The sequence below is a fragment of the Odocoileus virginianus genome, chromosome 4, assembly GCF_023699985.2.
Source record: "Odocoileus virginianus isolate 20LAN1187 ecotype Illinois chromosome 4, Ovbor_1.2, whole genome shotgun sequence".
In the NCBI taxonomy this organism is placed as follows: Eukaryota; Metazoa; Chordata; class Mammalia; order Artiodactyla; family Cervidae; genus Odocoileus; species Odocoileus virginianus.
In genome coordinates this window covers 83594439-83614261 of record NC_069677.1, presented here as the reverse complement: position 1 = coordinate 83614261, position 19823 = coordinate 83594439, and the positions used below count along the sequence as shown (strand labels likewise).

The window sequence follows — 19823 nt, the reverse complement described above, 5'->3', positions numbered from 1 at the left end:
GACTCTGATTTCCCACCCACTCAAGGACACTCATCCAGTGAGAGTCCTTCACTCTCCTGTCAGTGTACAAATGTGAAAACGTGCTGCCATTTTTCCCTGTCATGGTTCCGTTTCCCTCTCTAGTCACCACTTCTGTGTCTCTGTTCCCCTCGGACATGAATTCCTCAAAAACTGTGATTCTCACTTTTCCAGTCCTCTTTCCCAGTCTTCTTCAGCCCTTCCCTTCCCCTGCCCCCCAACATTGCTTTGGCTCACCTTGTACTCACTTCTAGTCTCTGCTCATATCTACTCAGCAAGGACCTCTTTACCCATCTCACCAGTCTTCCCTGTGCCCATGTCTCTGCTTTGTCTTTCTAGCCTTCAGATGTCTCCCATGTCTGTCTCCCCTCACTTAAGGCTTTCTGCTCTGTCTCAGTCCTGTATATTTAGTACCCAGAATGGTGCCTAGTGTTTGGTGGAAGCTTGATAGAATGTGTTAGGAGAGTGAATGAACGTGTTACAATTCTAAAAGTAGGTTTTTCTAGATATGTATCATTTAAGCAGTTTGGATCTCATTGTTTTTCTTAAAAAGGCTAAGTATATAGAGTGGACAGCTCTGGAGTGTGTTAGGTGGCAGTGGGATGTTACTTTGGGTTAATCTTAAACTATAAGCAGCAATTCATACATTTGGATAATCCAAAGAAATACTAATTAATTATAGACACATAATAGTAAAATAAGTCAAAGAAGATAGACCAAATGAGACAATTACAAATAATGTTAAAAAAAAACCAGTTGTTTTGGATAAATGCCACCTTTTTCATTAAATAGAAATCATGTTTATAAATTAAAGAGAAGATAGTAACCTGTTATATTTTTCTGCTTCTCAGTTGATGTTATAACTTAATTCCACCCTTAGTAAAAAGCAAAACTTTAAAAAATTTAAAGCATACATAGGAGAAAAGTGAGTGATAGTTTTTATCGTCCTAATAATTTTTTTCTTCCTAATAGATAATTTTTTTCTCCCTAATAGATAATTTTTTTCTCCCTAATGCACAAATGTTTCAGGTTTGAAGATCAGCTTCAGCAGTGGTTGTCGGAGGACTCAGGAGCACTTAGAGATTCAATGTCCCTTCCCCTCTACCTTCCTCAGAATCTGGTGTCTCTGCCTCAGACTATTGAACCTATGATGAAAACATCTATGACTGCTAGCCCTCAGGTGAGAAGAAAATACATTTGGCTTTTGTATTAGACTTAACGACTGAGAGAATGGGGAAAAAGCAAGGTCTCTTTATTAGCTTAAATTAGAACTTTTCTTACACTTATCTGTCAGTGTTACAGTGGCCTAGCTAATTCTGAATGTTTGCTTATGAAATGGGTGAAGAATGGAATTGAAATGTGCTTAAGAATTGAACAAAACCCATAACCACATGCTGACATGCAGTAGAATGTTGAGAATAGTCAAGTTGACAACAGTGGCTTGGTTCATGGAGCACATACCATCCAAGCTTTGGCATCACCCAGACCCCCCTTTCTGGGATTGACTTTCCATGAGGAGAATTAATGAATGAGGAAGGCATGCTCACAGAAGTCCAGGGCTTCACCCAACAGTGTAAGATGACATACTGTTTCCAGTTATTTGTTTGGCAGATACCTTAAAAATATTTGTACTGATTAACTTAGCAATTCTGCCCTAAAGAAATTACTGTATATGACAAAAATTAATGTATTTTTGTTCACTGTAGTGTTAATTATAATATATAAAAGTAGAAACTAAATATTCAAATATGAGAGTCTGCTTTAGCAGTTATATATAATGGAATAGTTCCTCGTTCTTGACAATGATATTTAATAATAAAAATTACTAGAAGTTGTTCATGGTAGAATCAGGAGAGAAAACATTCCATGTGCAGATGATACCAGCTAAATGTGTGTGTGTGTTGGGAGGGGCTGGAAGGATGTATGATAGATGCCAAGAGAGGAGTTTGTTGAGCCCAGCAGCCCCCAGGAGAGGTTTCTAACGTGAGCTAGATCTAGTGGCTTTAAAGAGAATATATCTTGGCTTTTGGGTATACCAAAACTACTTTTAGTTTCTTTATTTGTTCAAATAGAATGAAAGGACAGGGAGGCAGCTGCAGCTGTCAGAGGCAACAGGCACATCTCTGACTGAACGGCTGAAGCACCTAGAAAGGCTGATCCAGAGTTCAAGGGAGGAGGACATTGCCTCTGAGCTCCATCTCTCTGCAGTGTTGGACATGGTGAACATTTGAGCTGCTGGAACTGAGAGAGGGTCCAGAAGATTTTATTTTACTCAAAATAATGTTATTCTCAGATGCTTGATGCATGTTGGAAATGTGATTATTAATCATGCAAATAAACCTTTGGAATATCTAATGAAATCTTCCTCAGTTTTTGCAATGAAAGTCTGTTTCCTCTTGTGTAATGTTTTTGATACTCTTTATCTGTTTTCATAATCTCTTCTGTCACCCACCAACCCTTGCTGTTACATTTCCATGTGTAACAGTGATCATTCATTTCTCAGCAAAAGTTGTAGTCCCTGATGTGCCAAAATCAGTCATGCAGAGATGAATAAGCTGCAGGGACCCCACCAGCTCATACCTCAGAGAGACAACAGATGTACTGAGCCAACAGTATATGTCCATATCTCTTTGAGGCATAGAGCATGTGTCTGGATTGGGAGCAAAGGGACACAGGGGACTGGGTGGAGGAGAGAGCAGAATTCCTGAGAGGAGTGTACCTGAGAGGATATGATGAAAACCTGGAGGTGCCAGTTTGGTAGTATTGCCAAGTGAGAAGACAGGCCAGGTCACAGCGACTCTTGCTGCTTTACTGTGAGTTCTGTGGGAATCAGCTGTTGGAGGATATTAGGCAGAGAAGTGACTAGGTCACTTTTGTTTTAAAAATTGCCTGTGGGGAACATTAGGAAGACAAGCCGTGAATTTCGAAAGGGGGGTGCTGCAGGTGTCCAGGTGAAAGATGAGCCTGCGAGCAGTTGGTGTGGAGAGAAGGGACACATTTGAGACATACACAGAAAGGGGTATTAAGAGACTTGGTGATGTTGAGTATGATCATCAGTCTTTTTTTTTTTTTTTGATCATCAGTTTTTAATTGGCACTCAGCATCTCCCTACCATATCCCACATCCCCTAGACTCTGAGAAGACTATTTCATATCTTCTCATTCTCTTCAAGTGTACATTTCTAGATGACGACTTGCTTATCTCACTGAGAAATGAGAAGCAGTAGGAATACAACTTCCTCATCCTACCAAAACTAAATCTACCAGCCAAATTTTGTGTCCCCTAGAACAAACACTAATCGACTCTTAGGAATTTCTTCAGTGATTAACTTCATGTTTTCAATAAAGACTTAAGTAATGCTATTTCTTAATCTTGATTTTAGATATTATCTATTGATTTCCTACAATAGAAAATGAGTTAGCTCTTGTACTATCTTCTCTGCAATGAGTATCACCCACACACCCATGCTACATTTCCTCTGCCACTAGTCTCCCAAAATAGTTTAAGATAGCTGAAATCTGCATTCAGAGTTCAGTATGGGTGTATTAATACTGTTTGCTCTTGAGCCCTGTATTGGTTTATGATTACATTTCCACTAGGTACAACTGTTGTCCCCGGAGTCAATTGTCTTTGTTTTTTCATTTGCTTGGTTGTCTGTGTTCCTGGTTCTACTTCACTCAAACCTCTCATCACTAAATGTAAAGCTTCTATCAACACTCCTGTGCATCAGGTAGTATGCTACTTCCATCTTCTTTTGGAAATGACCCTTTGGGAAACCCCCATCTTTGTGCCACACATTGGACATTTCCTGGATTCTGAGTCATAATATCTGACTTGGTTTGCCTTCTCATTTTGATGGAGCTCATCTTGAGCCTTCTGAGTTTGCATATCTAAAATGTCTTTAATTCTGCCCTTATATTAGATTCATAATTTGAATGGAAATATAATTTTACATTGGAAATCATTCCCCTATGTTTTTGTTTTGTTGTTGCTCAAAGTTTTAAAGATTATCTCTATCCCTGGTGGTCTCAAATTTCTCAACAACATGGTTGATGTATTGGTCTCTCTCCTCTATTCCCTGCCAAATTTATTGTGCTGGGCACATAGTAGTTCTTTCCAATAGTTTTTGCTGTGTAACAAACTACCCCAACCATAGGTTAAATTTGGGCAGCTTAAAGCTGGGCAGCTTTCTCTTGGGATCTCTCATGCAATTGAAGTCAGGTATTCCATGCATTGACTGGGACTGTGGTTATCCAAAGTCTTGACTAAGCTGGATGTCCCAGACAACTCACTCATATAGCTGGCAGGTGATGTTGCACTATTGGCTAGGGGCTCAGCTGGGCCCCTTTTTCAATCTGAGTAGCCTCAGGTTGAATATGTGACCTCACCATGTGGCCTGGCTTCCTCACAGCAAGGTGGCCTCAGACAGGACTTCTCACATGGCATCTCAGGGGTTTAAGTGCAAGTGTCCCAGTGAACAAAATGCAAGCCCAGCTTTGGAATCTGTACAAGATCTCTACTGGTTACAGACAACTGGTTATAGATTCAAGGAATGGGGCATAGGTCCTATTTCTCAGTGAGGATAAGTGGTAAGACCACATAGTAGAAGAGTATGTGAGATGGGAGATTTTGCAGGCTTCTTCAGAAAACATTCTCCCATACTTTTTCAATCCAGAAAATTCTCCACAATTCTGAGAATTTTTGGAAATTATTTAATGCATTCTTCCCCTCCACTACTTCCCTTAGTAAGTCCTACTATTCAAATGTTTGACCACCTGTATTGATGCTTCAAATTTCTTTTTAATTTTTTTAATATCTTTATCTTTTTATCTTACTATCCTAAAATTTCTCTATCTCTGTTCTAGTGACTTTAAAACTGCTGCCATATTATGAATCACTATATTGTACACCTTTATATAATATTGTATATCAACTATACCTCAATTTTAAGAAGTTAAAAAATTTTTAAACTGCCATATTTTTAATTTTCTGAGAATTTTTAATGTTTTTTTTTTCATTTATTTTTATTAGTTGGAGGCTAATTACTTATAATATTGTAGTGGTTTTTGCCATACATTGACATGAATCAGCCATGGAATTTTTTTTCTTAATGTTTCTTATTAGAGACTCATGCTCATCCACTCATTTATTTAGTATATAATTTTGGAATATTTACCATATGCCAGGCATTACTCCAGGTGCTGGAGATATAGCAACAAATGAAACAAATTTCAGCCCTCACAGAGGGCTTATATTTTAGTAGGGAGATAGGCAATAAACAAGATAAATGTTCAAAACATTTGGAATGCTAATTGATGATAAGCACAGAAAAATAAGGCAGGGAGGGTTAGAATATGTCAGATGGTTATTTTTTTGTAATTTCTTCATTTATTTTTGACTGCAGTAGTTGAGGTGAGCAGGGGGCTACTCTTCGTTGCAGTGCATGAGCTTCATGTTGCAGTGGTTTCCCTTGTTGCAGAGCATAGGCTTTAGGGCACACCAACTCAGTAGCACAGGATTAGTTGCTCCGTGACTGGTGGAATCTTCCCAGACCAGGGATTGACCCTGCATCCCATGCATTGACAGGCGGATTCTTATTTACTGTACCACCAGGGAAGTCCAACAGATGATTCTTGTTTCATGGGTGCAACATCCTATCTCTGTGAGGACGTTTTTGTCAAAGTCTTCTTCCACAATTTTTGATTATCTCCACTTCTCAAAATTTCCTTTTTCTGTGTGTTTTGTTGCCTTTCATGATAGAGGTCTTCCTTGAATGTCTGGCTCGTTGATGGACCTCTGAGGATCTTGCTGGAAGCTCTATGCCAACTAATAGGCTTCTCTGCTTTTCCAATGGGTCCCAGTTGTCAATGTTTGCAGGTCTTTTGTGGGAGCACCATTTGTTTCAGAGAAATCCTCCTACTGCCTGAAGTTATATGGCTAGTGGGAAAAGTGGCACTCCCATATGAGTGGAGACTTTCGTTCAACACCCTGCTTTCAGTGACCCTCAGCTATGCTTGTGCCTGAGTTCACACCTGCTCTGACTCAACTGCAGCAGGCTTCCACCCAGGTAGGAGAAAGGATCTATTGTCACATTGCTTCTTATTCAAACTTCCCACCAGTTCTAATTTCTGCACCTCCAGTTCATTGGCAAAAATGGTTTTTTTTCCTGAAAGACTTTACCTCCACACATGGGTTTCAGCTTTCTCTTCCTTGCTAGGTCAGTTATTGAAAGTGAAAGTGGTAGTTACTTAGTTGTGTTCCACTCTTTGTGACCCCCATGTAACCTGCTAGGCTCTTCAGTCCATGGGATTCTCTAGGCAAGAATACTGGAGTGGGTAGCCATTCCCTTTTCCAGGGAAAATTCCTAACCCAGGGATCGAACCCAGGTCTCCTGCATTGTAGCCAGATTCTTTACTGTCTGAGCCACCAGGGAAGCCCAAGTCAGTTATTACCCCTTCTTATTTTCCCGGCCTCTCTGATTTTGTTGACCTCTCTTGTTTATTGGTGCTTCCTCTCCAATGCTTTTACTATGCATTTTAATCTCTTATTACTTTATGTAAGTAGCGTTTAAGTAGGAAATGGTAGTCAATGCCTCTGCTCAGTCTGATATGTTTAACCTGAAATCCCCACCCCCCCACCCCCACCTCTTTTTAATTGCCACTGGGCTTTTCTTCTCACATCTGAGATTGCTCTGTCAGTCACCAGTAAATTGTCTTGCTGCATCTAGTCACCTATTCTCAGAGCTCATTTTACAATCCCTTTAAAATCTTTGCACAGATCACCATATCTTCTCCTGGCTTCCCTGACTCCACATTTCCCTGGTTTTTCTCCTCTCTTTGGCCATTCGTCCTCCTCTAGATTGGAAATTGTTGTTGCCCTTGGACTGATTCTGAAAATTCTTCTGTGAAATATTTATGCCCTAGTTGATTTCATCCAGTCTTATGTTTCCAAAATATCAACCGAAAACAGACCATTCCCAAACTCCTCTCTCTAGTCTTGTCCTCTCTCTTGAACGCCAGCCTATTCAACCTGTCTACTTTGAATGTCTAATGGGCATCTCTGTCTTAACATGTCCCTAATCTAAGCTGAAAGTTTTCCCTAAGCCTTCTCTACTTTAGAAGTGACACTACTATATGCCCAGTTGTCCAAGCCAAAACCCTCAGTCTTCTGTGTCCTATTTATTAAACAAGATGGAATTGGTAGGGTGCAAGTAGAGAGAAGCATTATGTTTTCTCGTGACTATCCCTGGAAACTCTTATCTGTAATTCTCAGATAGATTTTATAGGTTTTTCCTTTCTATCTTAGAAATTTTTAAAAATGGATTATGTATTGCTCATAAAAATCCAGTCCAGTAAAATACCAACACTCAAACTCCACACCAACTGAAATGAGTTCGAGATGTCCACATAGGCTGGAGTCCTTATTCCCATGCTTTGTGTTTCCACATGGAGGCACATCCCTGGAGAAAAACTTCCAGCTTTTTCCCTACTCCCAGGAAGTGTGAATTAGTGAATTTGGGGGAACAGAACAGAATTTCAGGCTCTTCTGGTACACTTTCTGGGATCAATAGGCTAATAGGCATCTTTTCATAGGCACTTGGCTCCATGGTGCTTTGTGGGGCAGCTCTGTGAAGGGTACAGTTGTCCCCCTGGGCCAGAGGCTGAGAGGTACATGTGTATGATTTAGAGGTGGAAGTAGCTGGCCATCTTGTCAATCGAAGCCATGTCTTTCAAACTATAGTTTTTTCTGTGTGGCAAGGCTGGTAATTTGATATCGATTCCTCTTATTGCTATGTCTTCTTCATTGGTTTTTGAACTTGGATAGGAAGAGGCAAGTGTCCTTTACTGACTGTCTAATATCCTAAAGGGGATCAGTCCTGGGTGTTCATTGGAAGGAATGATGCTGAAGCTGAAACTCCAATACTTTGGCCATCTCATGCGAAGAGTTGACTCATGGAAAAGACCCTGATGCTGGGAGGGATTGGGGGCAGGAGGAGAAGGGGACAACAGAGGATGAGATGGCTGGATGGCATCACCAACCCGATGGACATGAGTTTGAGTAAACTCCGGGAGTTGGTGATGGACAGGGAGGCATGGCATGCTGCGATTCATGGGGTTGCAGAGTCGGACATGACTGAGCGGCTGAACTGAACTGAATAGCCTGATATTCCATTAGGGGAAATGTACATGTGTTTTCGTTTGCAAGTACCCCCCCTGCCCTTCTCCTCTGACTTGCTGAGATTCATGGCCTGGGGACAGGACTCAAGGGATGGGTACAGAAAAACTCACCTGACTGGAGAAGCTGTGACATGATGGCTAGAGCTTCTGTAGGGAAGAATAAGAAGCGGTGGGGCTGTCCATGAGTTCCTGAAGAGTCACATTTGGGACCTCAATGTCTGCACAATTTCCTCCAACTCCATGGAGCCCCTGGCTCCTGCTGCATACCTTGAGACCACTTTACCGCCACCCATCCCATTCCCAGTCCTTTTGGCATGTTTTCCATTTTTCTCTCCCTTCCTTTTACAGTCCAAGCCTTCCACATTTACTTAAACTGGAACTCCAAAACTGTTAGGCTCCCCACTGAGTGACCCAAGCTCTTTCAATGTGGCTTCCTCCCTGGGCAAATAAGTGCTTGGCACCTGTACCTTGAAAGCCCCACAGCAAAGCATCCTGAAAGATGCACCGCCCCTTGTGGACAGCACCAGCCTGTCATCTGTCCCTTCCTGTTGTCTCCTTCTCATGTTCTTTTCTCTCTCCTGTTGTCTCCCCTCTCCTGCTATCTCCCCTCTCCTGTCGTCTCCCCTCTCCTGTCCTTTTCCCCTCCTGTCGTCTCTCCTCCTGTCAGTCTCTCTGGTGTCATCTCCCTTCAAGTGTCATCTCCCCTCCTGTCAGCCGCCCTACCATCAATCTCTCTCCTGTCAGTTCCTCTGAGGAGAGCAGCTCTTCAGCAACCTTTCTCCCTCGGAAGCCTCCCCAGCCCCCCCGCGGGACCTCGCGGCCACGTCTCCCCTCACTCACTCACTACAGCCTCGTGCCCTGCCTCAAAGGCACTCGCCGTTCTCCAAGCCCCCTGCTTTCTGGTCTTGGGTGGGACCCTCCTCAAGGGTCAGTCTTAGGCGCCCCTTGGTGGCCTCGTCCTGGCGCTTTGCTCCACAAGTAGCTCCGAGGCTGACAGAATCTGGCTGCATGCGTGACAGGCAGCCTTGTCCCTCCGGGGCTCGCCCGTTCGCCAAGCCCCGCCCACCGACGCGCCCCCGCCCGCCGACGCATCCCCGCCCATTCACTTCCTCGTCCCGCCCCCAGATCAACCTCTGTCGCTGAACTTCGGCTCCACCCCCACTGCGCCGAGGTTAGCACTCCGCCACTGAGGTATCCAGGCATGCCCCAGGCCCACCCTCCCTGTGCTCTGATTGGCTGCGTGGGCATCTGGCCACCGCGCACGCCAGTCGGCCCAGGCGAAAGACTTCGCCGGCTACGCCAGGTACTGGGCGCAGGTTGCCGGGAATCAGGATCGCGGCAGCGGTCATGACGGAGGGCACGTGAGTCCCCGCGTTCCGCGAGAAGGGAGAGCGTCGTCGGGGGTCCAGAGGAGGGGGGTCTCATCGGGTCGAGGGCTTCCAGGGAGGCTGCTGCACCGTCCGGTCCAGCCCGCCGTCTGTGGAGACCTGCGGCACCAGCCTTGGGGGGCGGTGACGGGCAAGCTTTCCTTCGGCGGCGTCGCCCGAGGGCCTTCTGGGGCCGGGCCGGGGTGAGCCGGGTGGAGCCGGGGGTCGGGGTGGGGGCGAGGCCGTGGGCGGCGGTCCGGTGGCAGGTGTCTCCTCTCCCGGAGAAATAAAGGCGCGATGTGTAGGTGCAGAAGCGCCTCTGGAGGGTTTTTATTTTACAACAGTCTGCTGGTAGGTTGTTGGGGTGAAACAGTGAATTCGTTGGGCCTCTGGCCTCTGACTGGGTCAGAGCAGGTCACTTGAACATGATCTTTTCTAGGTGTCTGCGTCGAAGAGGGGGACCCTATAAGACAGAGCCGGCCACAGACCTCAGTCGCTGGCGACTCAGCAATAAGGTTGGGAGGCAGACATGGACCTACTTTCAAGAAGAAGAAGATCCTGGCCGAGAGCAGTCTGGCCTGGAAGCTCACCTCTTGGGACTGGATACAGTAAGTGTTGATTCTGCTAGTCCCATGCAGCGTCTGGGACACCACCAGAAACTTGCGTCCCTCCCTTCTTAGTAAGGAGCACCAGGAACCAGCAGGGAGCTTTAAACAGCTAGATGTAAAGGGTATTTTTTTCTTTCTTAAAAAGAAGGGATGTGTAATGTGTATTTGTGTCGCATGTCACCAAATCTGGTTCCTACAGGAGTTAACTGGATAAACACAGAACATGAAGCCCCTTTGCTTCAATCCCTTTATCACTAAGCTGTGTGTAAAAAACAGCTCTAACTTTGTTTTTATTCAGAAAAAGAAGTTTTTGATCCAGCGAATTTCATGAGAAATTCAATTAGAGAGTATGACATATAAATGAGGTCTCCCTGTCACTGTGCTATCCCGTGGCCCCTGCCCGAGAGAGGCCTGAGTTCTAGGTCTGAATGGGCATCAGTGCCCCACCCCACACTCTTGGGCACCTGGTTTATATAAGATGTCTTGGAGAAGTTGTGAATAAATTTGAAAATATATGACTGGAACACAGAACCGTGAGGGAGATTGGCAATACCATCATCAGAATTTTAGGCTTTGAAACAGCTGTAACTTTCAAAGTAATTCAGGTTTGTTACTTTGGCTTCGTGTCTAAATGCCGAGGGCTCCTCTCGCCTAGCTGCAGACCCCTCAGCTCTCATCTCTTTTTTTCTTCTTTGCAGAAGAGTTTCTTTAAGGACTTGCCAAAAGCGCACACAGCCCTCAAGGGGGCTCTGAATGGGGTGACATTTTACGCTGCACTGCAGACTGAGGATGGGCATTGGGCGGGTGATTACGGTGGCCCGCTCTTCCTCCTGCCAGGTAGGAAGGTGATGTTGTGGCTTGTGGGTAAGGCATCCTTGAGATCCTGGCTTGATTCTGGTTCAGGCCTTCATTGAACATCTGTGGTGTGAGTGAATGAACAGGTGACAAACCAGGAGCTTACATAGAAAAGGTCTGGGGAGGGTTGCCTTGTGCCTGAGTTGTCCTGGTGTTGTTGCTGGGGGATAGGAGCAAAGGCTCAGCTAGCTAGTGTTCTGACAAAGGAAGCAAGGGTACTTTGGGCGGTACCTCCAAGCAGGGAGGCTCTGGAGTCCCAATGCAAGGCAGGGGCATCCCTGGAGGGCCTGGCCTGTGGAAAGGTACAGAGGTGAGCAGGGTGGTGGGTGGGGATCTTTAAGTTCTGTGTAGGCAGTTCTTGCACATGTGAACTCGCTGGAAGGCTTGGCCAAGAGAGCTTAGCCGGGAGCTGTAGATGGAGGTTGGTGAGCTGTAGGAGAACTGCAGTTGCATCTCCTGGGTACTCAACTGGTTTGGCTATATCAGACTGTTGCATCCTGGGAACATTTCTCTAAAACAATGTGAGAAATTCCTTTTGTGAATTTCTAAGAGTCCATCAGGCTCCTGTCTCTGCTTTGACTCCAAGCCCTGCTGTCTCCTGGACTGTTCAGCTTTGAATTCCTGTCCAGGGACCCATGGGCCTGTCCTTGAGGGCAAGTCATTGGGCTTTCTTCCTTTGGTCCCACCTGGAGCCTGTTGAGACTTTTCCCAGGGGTCTTTGTAGGGAAGCAGTGGACTGCACTGGCTTGCTGTGACCCTGGGCAAGGTGGCAGGACTGCACCATGCCTTGGCTGACTCATCTGTGACGTGGGGACGATGGGAACTGGGTTTGGTCATGTGTGCATAGCACCAGGTACTCAGTAGGTGACAGGTCATGGGGATGCTGCCTTGGTTTGTGCTTGCTGCTGCAGCTCTGGGCTCCGCCTGCTGCCCCCCTCTCCCCACCCCCACCACCCCCGGCCCTCTGCAGGCTGTAGGGTGGGGCTTTCCTCTCTCCCTCTGGACTCTGGACAGACCATCTTTCACAGGTTAACACTGGCCTGTTTTGGGGTGCTGTCTCAGGGCTCTTCCATGGCTGGCTGAAATTTGACTGGTCTTTTTCTGCTTTAGTTTGGAGAACCCTCCTGGAGGTCATGACTCTGTGTGGCCAGTGTTGCACTGAGCATCACCATGGTGATCACTGACTCTGGGGTTAGACCTCCTGGGCTTCAGCCCCAGCCCCACCACTTAGGGGCTGTGCCTCAGTTTCCTTGACTGTAAAATGGGGAAGCCACAGGCACTGCTTCCTGCTTGTGTGTTTCACTATCTTAAGAGCATCATACCTGTTACAAAAGGGGATGGACTTTTTCCTATGAACCTCTGTGGTATCTGTGTGGCTATGTCTGCTGGGGCTTCTCGTGCCTCTGGCCAGAGTCAGGGATCCATTCCACAACACGTTGTTGCTGAGGCCTGCCTGAGACCCCATGTGCTCAGTGCCATCAGCATGTGGCTGATGAGGTTGAGGCCAAGGGTAGATTGGAGGGGAAGGAGGTGGGGAGCCTTTGAACACCATGCTCAGGAGGGTCAGGCTGGGAACAGAAGGTTCTTTGTGGGTATTATTTATTGTTGTCCATCTCTCAAAGTGACATGTGCAATTAAAACATTTAACAAAACAGAAATATGTAAATATAAGCAAGTAAATACTACCCCATCCAGGGATGATCCATTTGGGGTTTCTTTCCCAGTTGGCCTGTCAATATCATGGCACCCTGGAGGGCCTGGTAGGTTCTGCATGCCCCACACAGTGTGTGTCACGTGTGCTGTTGCCACTGCTCCTGGGGCCTCAGTTCTGAAGTCCTTGATGGGGTGGGGAGGAATAGCCTTCCCAGGCTTGTTTGCACAAGAACGGGCTGAACAGAGAGCTCCCTGTTGTGTGGGGTTCCCAGGGTCTCAGACCTGGGCTTAGAAGTGCTGAGTTCCTGCCAAGGAATATCTGTTCTGCCCCACAGGCCTCCTGATCACGTGCCATGTGGCACACATCCCTCTGCCGGCTGGATACCGAGAAGAAATTATACGGTACCTGCGGTCTGTGCAGCTCCCCGATGGCGGCTGGGGCCTGTGAGTCTGCCTGATCCTGGTTCATGGCATGTGTGTGTGTGTGCATGTGCACATGTGTTCTTATGTGAGAGATGCACCTGTTGGCAGGGAGTTACTGTAGCTGTGGGCTGGGAGTGGGTGGGGAGAGAGCCTGGCAGGAGGGAATTGGGCTGGAGGCTCCATGCAGGCGGGTCCAGGTTTCCCTGGTGCTTCTTATCCTGCAACTGGGGCATGGGCTCCTCCTGGGCTTGCTGACTTCATACCGGCAGCCTTCATTACAGAATCCTGGGAGGACAGCTCGGCTCTGCTCACCTCCTGGACAGAGCTGTGGGCGTCTCGAGCTTGGGATCCCAACTCTCTGGCCTGTGGGCCCTGGGGCAGACAGGATCTTGCCAGCACCCTTTCCCTCCTGGCTGGCTGCCTCTGGAGTGTACTCTGTGGGCCTCAGTGATGTAGAGTCTTAGCTGAGTCACTGCCACATGACACTGGTCCTGTCGATTCGGTGTGAGAAGTGGACAGAGGAGGCGGGCAGGCCTGGGGAGCAGTTTGGAACTGCTCGGTTGTCACAGAGGTGCAGGAGCTCTTACCAGAGTATGGCTGTTCTGGATGTTTCTTGTGTAGTTATGTCATTCTTGATTTGCTGAAGCAACTTAATGAAAGCATTGCTTAATTTCTTAAGTCATAGAAGACATCATTTTCTCATCCACCTCCTTCTGCCATAGGCACATTGAGGACAAGTCCACGGTATTTGGAACTGCGCTCAACTATGTGTCTTTGAGAATTCTGGGTGTGGGGCCTGATGATCCTGACCTGGTGCGAGCCCGGAACCTTCTTCACAAGAAAGGTACCCCCTGCCCAGAACACACTGTGCAGTAAAGAGGTCGTGTTACCTCAGTGTAAGGAGGGCTCGTAAATGGAAACTATTATAGACAGATGCAAGGAAGGCATCAAAGCAGGGGTAGGAGGAAACTGTCTACCCTTGCCCGTAAAATTTCAGAGCACAAATTAAGGTTGCCGTGTTTCACAGTTCTGTTTTACAAGTCGGCATGGACTCACGAAGGACACACTGGTGCATTGCTTGCGGGAGTGTGCCTTCCCAGAGGGCAACCGGGCCGCACATGCGGGGTGGAGCTGGTGGGTTCTGCTCTCCCCCCGCCTGTGTGCCTGGCGGAACTCCTAGTGGTGGCTGTTCTCCCCTCACCCTGGGAGCCCCTTCTCCTGCCCCTAAGAGATCATCCACTGCTGCTCTGGCCCACCTGCCCGCCCCTCACGCTGTTTGTGCTTCCAGCTTTGTGCTCACACACCGGAGGACCTTCCAGTTGGCACCCTGAAGCCTCTTCCTGGTTCAGGGATCCGCCTGCACTGCTTTGTCTTCCTAGGGGCAGGGGAGACATGCTTGTTCTGGGGAAGCTGTCTGTTCCAGCCGATGGTCATGGTGTGGGTGGTCTGAGAGCTCTGGAACCTGCTTGGCATGAGGAGAGGACCCTCAGCAGCGTGTTGGCTGAGGGGCTCTGTTCCTGAGAGTGTCCTCTTCAGCCAGAGGCCAGTGATGGGGTCTGCGCTCTCCCTCCAGGTGGTGCCGTGTTCATCCCATCCTGGGGGAAGTTCTGGTTGGCTGTCCTGAACGTGTACAGCTGGGAAGGCCTCAATACACTGTTTCCAGAAATGTGGTATGTGCCCCCTACAGTTAGTTTGGTGGCCGGGTCACCAGTGTCTCAGCAAGTGGAGTGACACTGCCTGGGTCACTTGCTGCCTGTTAGTCAGATATGGGACTGTCCGTTCAGTGGTGTGGGGTGGTGTTAGGCTCCTGGCAGAACCTGTGCTTGGCTGACAGAGGAGAGAAGGGGGTCCCCAGCTGGGGGGGAGGGAGGGAGGTGCAGTGGGGTTGGGTCCTCAGCAGGTGGGTGGGTCCTGCCTGACTGCTTACAGAGCCGCTGGGGTAGGGAATGAAGCGCTGGCTTTGCTGCACAGGTGCCTGTAACTGTGTTGTTATAGACACCCTGAGCATCTGTCGAAACAGAGAACTAAGGGGTCGGCCATACAGCCCTCCCCAGCCAGGGTTGGGGTGTGCATGCTGTCTTACTGCCTGCCTTCTAGTTGTGGGCCAGTGAACGTTAAAGTTGATCCCAGACATCCTATTTCCCCTGTGAACACTTCAGTGTGTATATCTGAAAGATGAGAATTTTCCTTTCAACAGAACCATAATGCTGTTTAAAAACTCAGCAAAATCAACACTCATTCTGTATTGTGTGAGGCCTATTAGCTGCTGATTTTAAGCATTTTGTGAATATCTCATGAAAGCTGTGGATGTGTCCAGAACACTTCCATATACATACAAGCATCTGGTATCACCCCCCCAGGAGGTGAGGTCCCTGGGGCGGGGAGCTGTCAGAGACCCCCCGCATATGTGGTCTGAGGCTGAAAGGGGAGGGTGGAGGAGACTGCCCAGGCGCTCAGCCGCCTGGGGGGCTGCAGAGCTGTGCCCACGTCAGGCTGGGTGTCTGGGCAAAGCACAGCAGGGCCAGTGGTCAGAGTTGGTCAGACTTGAGGAGGCATGGCAGTCCTGAAGGTTTTTAGGTAAGAACTTTTAATTTTGAATAGTTTTCAATCCCCAGAAAAGCTGAAAAGATAGTCCAGAGCGTCTCTGTAGCCCCTCACTCAGCATCTCAGTGGTTAAGGGTTTCTGTTTCTGTGACATGTTGGTCACAGCTGGGAACTCACAGCCTCCCTGACCCATTAGGGGCCGCGTCTCCTGGCGTTAGGAGGCACTGGTGAACCAGGAGGGGTTGTTGGCTACTGCGGACTGTGCCCCTCAGGAGCTCGGCCGAGAAGCGCTGAGGGCTGTGCCCACTTGGCTGGAGACAGCCCTGCCTCGGGTGTCCACGGGCCGTAACAGTTAGGGGGTGCCCACTAACATACTCTGCTCTCAGGCTGTTTCCTGACTGGATGCCCGCACATCCCTCCACGATCTGGTGCCACTGTCGGCAGGTGTACCTGCCTATGGCCTACTGCTACAGCACCCGGCTGAGTGCCGAGGAGGGCCCGCTGGTCCAGAGCCTCCGCCAGGTGAGGCTGACCGCGCATGCGTGCCCCAGAGTGCAGCCCCGCCCCCGCGTGCCTGAATGACTGCGGGGGGCGGGGCGGGCGGCGAACGCTGCTCTATCGGTAAAGTGAGCCTCGAAGCGCCCTGGGGTGGACTTGGGGAGGCTGTGCTCATCAGGGTCTGCCCGGGGCGGAGCGGGGATGGGGGCAGGGGCCTGGGGCCCAGCGCCCAGCAGGTCTGGGCTGAGGCGCCGCACGCCCGCAGGAGCTCTACGTGGAGGACTACAGCTGCATCGACTGGGCCGCACACAGGAACAGCGTGGCCCCGGACGATCTGTACACGCCGCATAGCTGGCTGCTCCACCTCGTGTACGGTGGGTATCCCCCCGGCACCCACTCCCCAGGCTGGCTGGGCCCCTGGAGTCGGGGGACACCTGAAGTCATAGGAAGGGACACTGCCCCTCAGAGGGTCTCCTTCTGCCCTTCTCACCATCCTGTATTGGGGTCCTGTGGGGACGAAGGGGGCCGGCCTTGCACAGCTCATGTCCAGCAGACCTGCCTGGGACTCGGGCTCCTGGACAGAGGATTCGGAGCCTAGGGCCTTGAGGGGTCAGGGGTGTCTCCTCTGTGGAACAGAAGGGGCGGTCCCCAGAGGCCAGTCCAGGCCTGGCTCCCGTGGATCCTTCTGGCCGCTCAGAGCCGGGCGCCTCCTCGTGGTGCTGTGTGAGCAAGCGGCATGTTCCCCTTCACTCCTCTGCTCCCCGCCCCTTCCGCTCGTACCCCCACCCCCACCCTGCGCCCGTACACCTGTCTGCTCCCCGCCCCCCGCCCGTCTGCTCGTCCCCCCCGCACAGGTCCGTTCACTCACTGCAGGCTGCTGGGGTGGGGCGTGGAGGGCAAGGACACAGTTGCCCAGGCAGGCGGGTGGGGTCGAGGCTGCCGGCTGTGATGGAGCCAGCGCTCCTCCCGTCTGCTGCCATTGACGACCCCCTACCACGCCCCGCAGCCATCCTCAACTTGTACGAGCGCCACCACAGCACCAGCCTGCGGCAGCGGGCCACCCAGAAGCTGCATGAGCACATCGCGGCCGACGACCGCTTCACCAAGTGCATCAGCATCGGCCCGGTCAGTGCGCTCGCCCCGGGCGTCTGGGCCTGGGTCTGTGGGGCTGGGGGTGGGGGCTCCCCCAGGTGAGGTCCCTCCTTGGGATGTGGCCTCCGATCCCCCGGGACCCTTGGCCTGGCCCACACTGCCCCAAACGCTGCTCCCATTCCCCCCTCCCCCACCCCTGATGACCCACCGCTGGCCTTTCTTCTTCTCCTTTGGAGAGTCGGGTGCTTGTTTCCATTCCTGACTCCTGATGAGCCTGCTGGCTCGAGGCTCTCACTTCATTGAGCCTCTGGGCTCCTTATCCGGCTTTGCCTCTCGTGTGCGCCCAGGCGGCCATCACAGGATCAGTCAATGGCCTGCAGCCTTAGGGCGACGGGTCCGGGAGGCAGAGTTGTGTGAACCAGGGGGAAGGCTGTGACCTGCATGCTAGGTAAGCCCACGGGTCCATCGTGTGAGCCACATCCCTGACCCTGCTGGCAGGTGTTTGCTGGGCCACATGGTACCTGGGGCCGTAAACCACCGCTGCCCCAGTGAACAGCCAAGTGTTTCCCTTTCAACACTGGGGGATTCTGTGTGGGCTCTTAGCACTGCATAAGCAAGTTCAACCTTGATTTGTGATCTCTCGGGGTAGAAGGGTTGGGCCTCTAGAACTTCTGCTTTGAGCAACAGGCCCTGGCTCACTGGTCCCACTTCCAAGTCTCTCCAACGCCCCACAGACAGCTCTGCCCTCGGTCCTGAGTTATCTCGAACACCCCACACCCCAGGCGCCCACGCAGGGCCCCCCGCCTTGTCTGTCACCTCGTGGCAGTCCTGCTCGCTCGCTGGCTGGCTTGCGCCCCCTCTGTGGGTCACCCTGTCTTTCCCTGCTGCAGTGCCCCCGCGCTCCGGGCACACCTGCCTTGGCCCCTCGCTGCAGCCTGGTTTTTTTATCTCGGAGCCTGGAAGCAGAGAGTGCTTGGGAAAGTGGTCAGAGCAGTGGCCTGGCCTGGAACAAGGCTGTGCTGGGGCCGCAGCCCTCAAGCCCAGGAACCTGGTGGGTGTGGGGCAGGGCCCTGACCAGGCTGTCTCCTGCAGATCTCGAAAACCATCAACATGCTCGTGCGCTGGCACACAGACGGGCCGGCCTCTGCTGTCTTCCAGGAGCACGTGTCCAGGATTCCTGATTATCTCTGGTGAGTGTGCGGGAGGCAAAGCCAAGAGCCGAGTGCTGGTCTGTCTGGGGGAGGGTGGGCACAGCCTATGTGTCCCTCAGTCTGCGTTCCAGGGTGGCCTCTTCTCCCCGTGGACCCTCTGCATGCCGGGTTTGGGGGAGCCGTCCTTGTGTGTCCCACGCTGCTTGGGTGGGTTACTCTCTGGATGTGGACTCTGGGCCCCTGACGTCTGGCACTGCCTGTGCCCCCTGACCCAGATCATTCTCCTCCTCCCTGTAGGCTGGGCCTTGACGGCATGAAGATGCAGGTGAGGGCAGCGGGGCCGAAGCTGTGTCCTTGCCACCATCCCCGCCTAGGATTTGTTCACAGCCCCAGTCTCTCCTCCCTGCATGGCCTGTTGGCTTGAGGTCTTGTGTCTGAGGGGTGCTGCTGGGCCCTCCTGGGCAGATGCCGTCTGGCAGGAATGTTGACGGGCCCTGGGGTGATGGGAGAACCAAGGGCTGGCAGCCACCCTGTGGGAGTGGTCTGTACACTGAGGTCACTCAGCTGCAGCTCAGAGGAGACAAAGGCATGGGGGGTTCTTTGACTGCTGCTGGACGCTGATCTTGCAGCTCACACACGGAATCTGGCTGGCGGGGTCAGGACAGTCAGAGGAGAACCCCTGCCCTCCCCTGCCTCCTGGATCTGAGCCCCTCTTCAGCGTCCTGAGACATGCTCCCTGTGGGCAGGCTGTTTGTGCTCTTTGCTGGTTTCCAGTGTCTGGATGCCGTAGATGATGTTCCCCCCACTTGTGTCCTATGCATGGCCCTGGGGGTGAGGCTGCGGGTCACAAGGCGGCCTGGGTTGACCCGGTCCTGTCCCGGCAGCAGGGGCCCCAGAGGCAGCCAGCCAGGAGCTCTCAGGATTTGGTCTGCTGTCCCTCAGTGTGGAACAGGGTGCCCCCAGCAATGTCCTTGGGTCACACTAACTGCTGGACCCTGTGAGATGGGTGCATGTGAGCCTGGCCCTGCCCAGCACAGACCACCTGCCCAGCTGCCCTTGCTAAGTGTGCTCAAGCCTCTCTTCCAGCTCCCTGGCCCTTCTTCCAGCATTCGAGCCCCTCTTCTAGTTGCCTGGGCCCCACATGGTCAGTCTTATGTGAAGTATCCCAAAAAAACCCTCAAAGTTGAGGAGGGTGGGAGCCTCCAGCCCTGGAGCTTCTGGTTCTGATGGAACTGCCATGCTGTCCCCTGGATCTCATGGCAGCCTGCAGTGGGGTTCTGCTGTGGGTTCACTGGTATCATGATTTGACCCAGGAGGCTGGTCCTTAATGTCACCTTTGTCCTACAGTCTCCCAGTGTCCTTCTTTCCTGGGCCATTTGTCCCTAGGGTATCCACCTTCTGCCTGCTCTGTGCCCTGATCTGATTCAGGGCTTGATC

The 19823-nt window shown here is 50.7% G+C and overlaps 2 protein-coding genes across 7 annotated transcripts in view; both read left to right on the top strand.

The window, feature by feature from the left end:
- The window catches only part of MCM3AP (minichromosome maintenance complex component 3 associated protein), a 41346-nt gene extending 38968 nt beyond the window's left edge, over window positions 1–2378 (top strand). For all 5 annotated transcript variants that reach the window (XM_020877036.2, XM_070466920.1, XM_070466921.1 and 2 more), the window contains 2 exons: window positions 1048–1198; window positions 2091–2378. In XM_020877036.2, coding sequence (XP_020732695.2) covers window positions 1048–1198; window positions 2091–2249 — 310 coding nt within the window. In that variant the 3' untranslated portion in view covers window positions 2250–2378. The remainder of the gene's footprint in view (window positions 1–1047; window positions 1199–2090) is intronic.
- A 7071-nt stretch (window positions 2379–9449) lies between these two features.
- LSS (lanosterol synthase) overlaps window positions 9450–19823 on the top strand; it is a 33895-nt gene continuing 23521 nt past the window's right edge. For both annotated transcript variants that reach the window (XM_020877020.2, XM_020877012.2), the window contains exons 1-11: window positions 9450–9556; window positions 10002–10170; window positions 10869–11007; window positions 13014–13122; window positions 13824–13945; window positions 14675–14771; window positions 16032–16167; window positions 16409–16517; window positions 17150–17268; window positions 18328–18425; window positions 18684–18711. In XM_020877020.2, the coding sequence (XP_020732679.1) occupies window positions 9543–9556; window positions 10002–10170; window positions 10869–11007; window positions 13014–13122; window positions 13824–13945; window positions 14675–14771; window positions 16032–16167; window positions 16409–16517; window positions 17150–17268; window positions 18328–18425; window positions 18684–18711 (1140 nt within the window). In that variant the 5' untranslated portion in view covers window positions 9450–9542. The remainder of the gene's footprint in view (window positions 9557–10001; window positions 10171–10868; window positions 11008–13013; window positions 13123–13823; window positions 13946–14674; window positions 14772–16031; window positions 16168–16408; window positions 16518–17149; window positions 17269–18327; window positions 18426–18683; window positions 18712–19823) is intronic.